Raw genomic sequence first — 9,158 nt, 5'->3', positions numbered from 1 at the left:
ATGTCAGGTTAATCATACACATAAAATTTGGTGCTGTTCTAAACATCTTAACTGAAGAGAGGGGCGATTAAAGCAGAATGATATTGCATTTTCATTTTTTACGGGGGGGGGTGCAAATCACAAATGAGTGATTATGGGCTAGGTTGATGTGGGCCCTTGAGACCAACATACCATAAAAATGTCTTCATCCTCGGTGCCACGGTTCAGGTAGTTATTTAGGAAAAACTGAATTTTTTGGGTTTCAGGGGGCCCAGTGCGAGGGGGGAGTGGCCCCCAGGGACCAAACAATTTTTTTCTGTAAAAGTCTAGGGGGGCTACATACCCACCAAATTTCATGTGCCCCGGTGTTTCGGTGTCCCGGGTATCGTTGACCAAAAATTCAGGAAATAGATGACGGAAAGAACCCCCCCCCCCCCCCCCCCCAAGGGATGGGGTCACCCGAAACGTTTGCACTTGCACCTGCACTTTTAGTCTACCTGTATAGTCTGGTGAGCCAATAAATCACTTTTCGATGTGAAACTCGGTTTTTGAAGAGCGAGCTCCTTCCTTGATTTTTGTACTGAAAATACTTTAAATAAAAAAGCATATTACCAAATGCAAAGGTAAAAGAACTGTTAAATGTTGGTTTAACTGTCTATTGAACTAAATTAGCATAATTCTTTGGAATAAATGTGGCTTTTATTTTGAAAAGTGACGAATGGCGGCCATATTGTAAACTTTTAATGTTGCACTGACAGTGACGACACGTAGGACCAAACTAGCTGCTCTTGCGGGGCTAGTGACTGAAACTGCCATCAGGGGATACTTCTCTGAAACACGCTGAAACGCAGAAGAGACGCTAGGACCTGTCATTGTGATGGCATCGGAGGAAACTTTCAAGGTTGCCATGTGGTTTTCTAGCTTAACATACCCCTAAGCTCTTTCAGTTTGACAATGAACATAATGAACCGTTTGTGAAATATCTTGTCACTATGCTGTTCGTGTATGCTTTATGGAAACGTAGAGGGGGGTGTCGAATTTTCTCCACGCCTCGAAACGTGAAAGCAGCATTTTTGCCTTTTTTTCTCTTTGGTTTCAATGAATGACCACCACCATGGTGGAGGTGGAGACCGGAGGAGGACCTGTTTAACTTTCCTGTTGTTTTTGAGGTTGTAACGTTAGTTACTGTAAATGGTTTTGACCACATAACTCACCGTCTTATATGAGTGAATGTAGCCTACAACTTGGCTACTATCACGAATCTGTACAGGGGTAGCCTACCTACATCACTGTTCTGTCAACTATTAAACCCATTGGACTATCACGCATGCGCATTACATAAAGCGTGTATGGCCAGAGAATTGTGTCTGGCTGAGAAGTCAACTATCCCAGTCATGAAAACACACAGAACATTATTTAGAACATTGTTTGGACCAAGTCATGGAATATGAAGAAATTGTTTTCAAGTTTTATACAATCCATCATATGGTTGTTATCAGTCTGATTGTCATTTTCTTTGTTATTAGGATTATTAGGACAGCAACATGTTGATTGCAGTAGCCTAAGCTGCATTTAAATTTTTATGACATTCTTATAGCCTCAAAAGTTTAAATTATTTTATGGCAACACAATGTAATTCTTTTACTTTAAAATAGCCTAATGGCAAACTCATTTTGATGCTACACTGACAATATGGAGAATGGAGTCTGACATTGGCAATGTAGAATGCCTGATATTGCATAATGTTACGTTCCTGTTGTAAGTAGGAGCATGCCTTATAGCCCATTATGTTGAACACTGACAAAAAGAGAAATTCCTGCACTATGTTACTTTATTATTTTGTGTTGCCATTGGTTATATCTAGCCTGACGAGCCAGACCCACATTAAAATGTAGGGTCTGGGCACTCACCGTTCGCAGTGCTCAGTCCGAGGGGCGGGATAATCGGTTGTCTTTCAAATTCCCTCTGCACGCAATAGGACAGCGCTGAGTCCCATGCGTTTTCCCACCAGCGGAGCTAGTTGGCTAGTTCAAACTTTTGCCATCTTAAAACAAGCTTAACTCGTGTCACACTGTTGGCCAACAGCAACATCCATCTTCTTTGTTTTCAAGTAGCAGGGAATTCAAGCCAAACCGTTGCAACTCTGCCATCAATCATTATGTTGAGCCCGCCTAACGACTCTATACACGATTTGATTGACCTGATAGAAGTTTAATTTTTCGAGCTCACAAGCCAACGGAGAGTTGCTAGACTAGCCCTGGAAGCAAATGTAATTTGCTGCCGCTAGGGTGCGTCTAGATTTCTAGGCTAAGTTATATCACCTGTATAGCTGAAAATTAACATTCCTGAGTCTCTCTTATGGGTGAATGGGGCTTTTTTTCCTTCAGGGAAATGGCTGGTTTTAAATTAGCTCAGTCTGAATAAACAGATGTAACCAAACAATTTTATGTGACAGATGATGATATGATGATGTCACAGATTACTTTTGTCGCCTGCATAGGCCTACTGTTTAGTTGATGCGAGTTAAAATCATGTGGTGAGATCAGCCATTGAAATCTGTGTGTGATAATGTAAAGCACAGACTGAGGACGAATGGCAATCTCTAGCTCATACTGCATTGCAGTCTTGTGTTTGGGCCATGCTACTGTGAAAATCTGTTAGATTAGTATCACGTAAACATGACACAGTTGCCGAGTAATTACATTTGTTAGCTTGCTAGTTAGCATTTGCTTTGTAAGAAGCTTATGAGTGTAATTCTTTGTGTGTTTCAATGTTCTGTCTTTAATGTTTACACTTAGGTCAATTCCCTGAAAGACAAAGTGACCCTCATCACTGGTGCCAGTTCAGGAATCGGAGCAGCAGCAGCCATATTGTTTGCCAAACTTGGTGCTCGGCTCGCATTAAATGGCCGCGATGTGGAAAATCTAAAAAAGATAGCTGAACAGTGCACCAGCTGTGGTGCCATCCAGGTATTATTAATTGTTTTTCTTCATTATTTAGTCACAGTGGTCTTAATGACCCATTACAGCCATTTATTAATCCCAAAGACATCTTAGTTTCTCAGAAAGGTACTGTACAACCCCAAAACAGAAAAAGTTGGGACATTGTGTAAAATACAAATAAAAACAGAATGTGATAATATGCAAGTCTCGTAAACCAATGTTTATCAGCAAAAAGGACATAGACAATATATCAAATGTTGAAAATGAAAATATGGACTATTTCATGGAAAATATATGTTAATTTTGAATTTGATGCCAGCAGCATGTTTACCACTGTGCTGCCTAAACTCTTCAATTAACAAAATTCTGTAAATGTTTAGGAACTGAGGAGACGAGTTGCGAGGTTTTGAGAGTGAAATGTTATCCCATTACTCCCCGATATAGGATTTCAGTTCCTCAACAGTATGGGGTATTCTAAGTCATGTTTTTCATTCCATAATGCACCTAATTTGACAAATCTGGACTGCAGACAGGCCATTTTAGCACCTGGACTCATCATCTATGGAGAAATACTATTTAAATATGTGCAGAATTTATTTTGGCATTGTTTTCCTGAAATATTTAAGGTCTTCCCTGCAAAAATACATTGCCTGGATGGGAGTATATGTTGCTCAAAACCTGTGTACATCATTCTGAATTGATTGTGCTTTGCCAAATGTGCAAGATGCCCATGCTGTAGGCACTAATGCTCCTCCACACCATCATAGATGTTGGGTTTTGAACTGAACACTAAAACAAGTTGGATAGGTTGGATACTTGGATAGGCCCTCTCCTCTTTAGCCAAGATGAGTCCATGATTTTCAAAAAGAATGGCAAATTTTGATTGGTCTAAACACAGGACCTTTTTCCATGTTACCTCAGTCCATTTTAGGCCCAGATAAGATGGTGGTATTTTCTGTGTCATGTCTCAATACAATGTTGGCTGATTTGACTGTAACAATTTTGGCTGTAGTTTTTGAATTGAGGTTTTCCTGAGCCCCAACAATGACAGGTCTGGAAACAGGTCTGGTGTTGATGCAGTGCCAACTGAGGTTCAAATGACCACGACCATCCAATTTGTTTTACATCTCTTTCCCTTGTTTGCAAAGATTTGTCTGGATTCTCTGAATGTTCTAATGATATTATGTCCTGTAGATGATGAACTCCCCAAATACTTCACAATTGCATCTTGAGAAACATTAAAATTACATTGTTTCATCATTTGTGGCCGTGGCCCACTGGTTAGCACCTGGACTGGTTGCCACCAGTGGGCTGGAAGTGCCCCTGAGCAAGGCACCTAACCCCTCACTGCTCCCCAAAGCGCCCCGTTGAAGCAGGCAGCTCACTGCGCCGGGATTAGTGTGTGCTTCACCTCACTGTGTGTTCACTGTGTGCTGTTTGTGTTTCACTAATTCACCGATTGGGTTAAATGCAGAGACCAAATTTCCCTCACGGGATTAAAAAAGTATATATACTTATACTTATTTGTGCACACAGGTTTACACAGAGTGATGAATACCCCTACATCTTTACTTCTAAGGGACCCTGCCTCTCTGGGATGCTCTTTTTCATACCCAATCGTGTTGCCAGTTACCTTAATTAGTTGTGAAATATTCTTCCTTTTGTTTTCTTTATCATTACACAACTTTTCCAGCATTTTGTTAGCCCCGTCCCAACTTTTTTTGAAACACGTTGCTGGTATCAAATTCGAAATGAACATGGTATCAAATTTGTCAAATGAACATTTGATATGTTTTTGTCCTGAAGTTTAAGAAAGTTGCAGATTATTACATTCTGTTTTTATTCACATTTTACACAACGTCCCAACTTTTTCTGTTTTGGGGTTGTACATAATCATGATTTTATCATGAAAAACATCCCTTCGTGGCCTTGAAATAGCTTGTATGGATTTCACCTCTGCCTCATCTTTGATGTGGCGAGTTAATTGCCCCCACCCTTGATGTGGTTCACACCTCTCCCTGCTTATGGCATGGAGTTCCCACATGAATCTCTAACTTTCTGTAAACTCTGTTATACAAGGCTACATAGTGGCAGTTCTAATATTGGAACAACACAGGCTTGATAATAAAGGACTTCACCTATGGGGTACTGTGTGTTTGTACAACACTACATAATAAATAATAATAAAGGACTTCACCTATGGGGTACTGTGTGTTTGTGATAGCATTCATATGTGAGGTCAGGCCTACAAGTCATATTTTATTCAAGTGGCCAAATAAATCTGATGCCAAAGGCTGAAAAGTATAGTCCTCACCAATGTTTGCCTGGATAGTTAACTGCTTAAACACTAGACAATATACTTTCAGTTGAATTGTTTTTGTCTCTTTTAGCCCTTGCTTGTGCCTGGTGATCTGACCGATGAGGAGACAGTGAGCAAAACTGTGGACCAGACTCTTGCCCATTTTGGCAGCCTTGATGTCCTTGTTAATAGTGCAGGAATCCTGGCCATGGGCAGTATTGAAACAACTGATTTAGCCCAGTATGATAAGGTCATGAATGTCAATGTCAGGTGAGTAAACGTTTAATATTACAGGGTCATTCCGCATCGACTTAGTGGTTCCCACTTCATACTTTTGTTTTCTGGTAGAAGAAGAGTCATTATGATGGTGGAGACGGCGGTGAGTCCTTAATTATTTGTTTCTGTTGCAGGTCTGTGTATCACCTGACCCACCTGTGTGTGCCTCATTTAATAAAGACACAAGGCTCTATTGTGAATGTCTCAAGTGTCAATGGCCAGCGATCGGTGGGTGTGCACATATGTATATTGCTCTCTGGCCGCGGTCATAGCTGAGAAAGCTGGCGACTTTATTGTCCTTATTTTACCCATGTTATTTTACCTGTAAGTGTTATTTCAGGCAAACAGGATAGGTCTGTCTTTGTATAGGTGATATTGTGTTTGTATAACATAGAATTCTCATGTTGATTTCTCATGTCGATCTACTCTTATTGCTTGTGTCATAGTTTCCTGGTGTCCTTGCCTACTGTATGTCCAAATCGGCCATTGACCAATTCACTCGCTGCATAGCACTTGGTAAGACTGTATCAATTTCTTTAAGTTCTAAATGACATAAACATAAACATGTATGTAAATACATGCTGTATGAGTAGTGCCATTTTTTATACGGGGTGTTTTTTTTTATGTAGAACTGGCTGAAAAGCAAGTGCGGGTCAATTCGGTCTGGTATGTACATATTTTTTTTTGTCTGTGTGAACATCTGAAATGTTAAACATGTTCTGTAATTTGTGAAAATAAATGTAACAACTATATTTATTTAAGAAACTTAATGTTTTCTGCAGCCCAGGAGTGATCATAACTGAAGTTCACAAACGAGCTGGTTTGAATGAAGAAGAATATGCAAAGGTACTGGTGTGGAACTGAAAATGAAATATCTGTTGTAGTAATGGTCAATGACCTTTGTTTAACCAGGCTAAAATATTAAGAACAGCTTATTTACAGTTGCAGCCTGGCAAAATCAAAGCCTCTTCAGGAATAGAGGAAAGAGCAAAAAAACAAATGACATTTCAGTACAATCAGCATTGCCAGACAGATATGATTAATAGGCAGTGTAGAGGATACCGAAGCTTCCTTCAAAACAACAATTACGGGGTAGTTTGAAGGTATCTTGGCAGACAGGAAAAGAAAGTTTGATCCAAGAAGATACAAAAGGGCTTAGGGCACTCAGGAGACTTCAGATAATTCCTTGCTCAGGAGCTCTTCTGCGACGGGTGAAGTGAGAATCCAAAAAGAAAGAATTTGCAGGTTGAAAAAGTATAAAAAAGCCTTTAATTTATCATGGCAAGAACTGGTTAAAAGCACATAGTGCCTCTGCAAATTCTTTCTTTTTAGAAAGTTTGATCCATTTTGAACGGCATACACTAGCATAATTTATCAATCTATACTGACAACATACTTTTGTGTCTGCCAGCAATTTGGCACCTAATTGCCACCAATTGTGTTGCACGGGGGCAGCCGTGGCCCATTGGTTAGCACTCTGGACTTGTAACCGGAGGGTTGCCGGTTCGAGCCCCGACCAGTGGGCTGCAGCTGAAGTGCCCTTGAGCAAGGCACCTAACCCCTCACTGCTCCCCGAGCGCCGCCGTTGTAGCAGGCAGCTCACTGCGCCGGGATTACCTCACTGTGTGCTGTTTGTGTTTCACTAATTCACCGATTGGGTTAAATGCAAAGACCAAATTTCCCTCACGGGATCAAAAAAGTATATATACTATATATATACTATACTGTTGTATCCTAAGCCATGTTTTATTAATATGGCTTGGTTGTTCTTGTTGCTCACTCATGGTAGAAAGTCCTCAACCAACAACACAATGAATTTAAACCTTGTTTCCGGTTCATAGCCAAAGTGGCAGAGCAGTCAGCGTGAACACGAGATTAAGTGACAGGCGGGAACAGTGATACAAGGAACAAGAGGCACATGACTAGGGTTAACAGAGGAGGACATGATAAATAGGAACTGGAAGCAAACCAACACACATGGCAATCAGGAAGTAAAAACAAGACAATAAAATTACAGAAGAATACACTGAAAATACAAAATTCAAGACCACAGCATGTATATAGTTTCATGAAACCCCTGAACTTGCTCTATGATTTAGACAAACATTGTAAATGACTCTCTTTTTCTTGTAAAGTGGCTGACTTGATTTTAACAGCATATTATGCCAGTATTGTGACTTAGGCCTTAGTTTTTTACAGTGGTGGGTTACAAATAGCCTGGTTTGTTTTCATATGTAAGTGTCAAGTTGATGAAAATGTCTAATCCCGATTCAGTTTATTTTGGCACTAATTAACTACTGTGAGGCAACATTGACTTTTGATGAAAGGTGCTATGTGGAGTTTGTTTAGTTTTAAATATTTAAATAATAAAGACATTGAAATATCCACAGAACCTGAACAAATAACCGTATTGACATAATGTTAAAAATGCCTATGGCGGCCCCAGCAGTGGCGCGACTGGCTGGGGCACCTGCACCGTACGCCGGCGACCCGGTTTCGATTCCCGCCCCGTGGTCCTTTCTGGATCCCACCCCGACTCTCTCTCCCACTCGCTTCCTGTCAATCTCCACTGTCCTATCTGATTAAAGGCATAAAAAGCCCAAAAAATATACTTTAAAAAAAAAAATGCCTATGGCCCGTGTTGCCCAGATATCCACTAAAGTAAGCAGCTAGCATCGGCCTGGCTCTCTTTGGTATCTGGTACCTGGTATCAACTTTGCACCACCTGTGGGATATATTATACAATACAATGCTAGTCAAGGGAAGAGTACTTTTTGGCGGAGTTCAAGACAACTGAATGTCTACGGAACACCACATAGCACCTTTACGACACCACTGACAGTAAAACTCTTTGGTAATGTGTTTATGTTACAGTCTACCTTTTCTATTCAGGATATTCAACACAGTATTGAGTTACAGCTGTATAGTATTGAGATTTTGAGATGTTTTTTATTTTTTATTTTCTTAAACTTTACTATCAGTTCCTAGAGAAGTGTAAGGTGACCCATGCCCTTGGACGACCAGGGGAGGCAGATGAAGTCGCTCATGCCATTGCTTTCCTGGCATCAGATGCCGCAACCTACATAACAGGGGTCAACCTTCCTGTGGATGGGGGTCGGCATGCCATGTGTCCACGATAATGAGCCTCTCACCTGGAGTTGATCTGGTCTCACTGAAATTATCTGTTTGACTAGCTTTCCTTCTAACAGGTGATAATAAAATGTGATTTTAGTGCTGGCTGCTGAGTGCTTTCCATTTTATTCTTAGATCTGTGGGCGTTGTTGTTACAAATGTTACAAAAATCAATCAGGGACTCTATCAGCCAATAGACTAGGAGTAGGTGGCCAGGATGGAATGAGTCAGGTTTTCAATGTAGCCAGGACCCATATTCTTTCCGATGGAATGCCATAGGATCTTTTATAACGTCTTGACGTGGTCAGAACCTTGGGTTAATGTCTCATCCAAAGAATGGCGTTTCCTACAGTGTCCCTGTCATTGCACTGGAGCATAGACTGCCCCACAGTAGCCCAACCACCACCACCAGCAATTGCGCTGAATTTGTTAGTTAAAATACATTTGTAACTAGAATGTAATGCCAGAGGAATTACAATAGTGGATGGAACGCTGCTAAAGTTGGTGGGAAAATTCCTGGAAAAAAACAT

At 40.7% G+C, this 9,158-nt stretch overlaps 1 protein-coding gene across 1 annotated transcript; it reads left to right on the top strand.

Annotated features, from left to right (window-relative positions):
- Positions 1 to 726: 726 nt before the first annotated feature.
- zgc:101858 (uncharacterized protein LOC449555 homolog) lies at positions 727 to 8,733 on the top strand. The gene is made up of 8 exons (XM_048236328.1): positions 727 to 880; positions 2,778 to 2,948; positions 5,312 to 5,490; positions 5,631 to 5,724; positions 5,943 to 6,012; positions 6,126 to 6,162; positions 6,279 to 6,342; positions 8,478 to 8,733. Exons 1-8 carry the CDS (start codon positions 857 to 859, stop codon positions 8,634 to 8,636), a joined length of 798 nt encoding a protein of 265 aa, XP_048092285.1. The 5' UTR covers positions 727 to 856; the 3' UTR covers positions 8,637 to 8,733.
- The last annotated feature ends 425 nt before the right edge of the window (positions 8,734 to 9,158 follow it).

This window comes from Alosa alosa, chromosome 24, assembly GCF_017589495.1.
Source record: "Alosa alosa isolate M-15738 ecotype Scorff River chromosome 24, AALO_Geno_1.1, whole genome shotgun sequence".
Classification (NCBI taxonomy): Eukaryota; Metazoa; Chordata; class Actinopteri; order Clupeiformes; family Clupeidae; genus Alosa; species Alosa alosa.
This window is presented reverse-complemented; position numbering and strand designations above follow the sequence as displayed.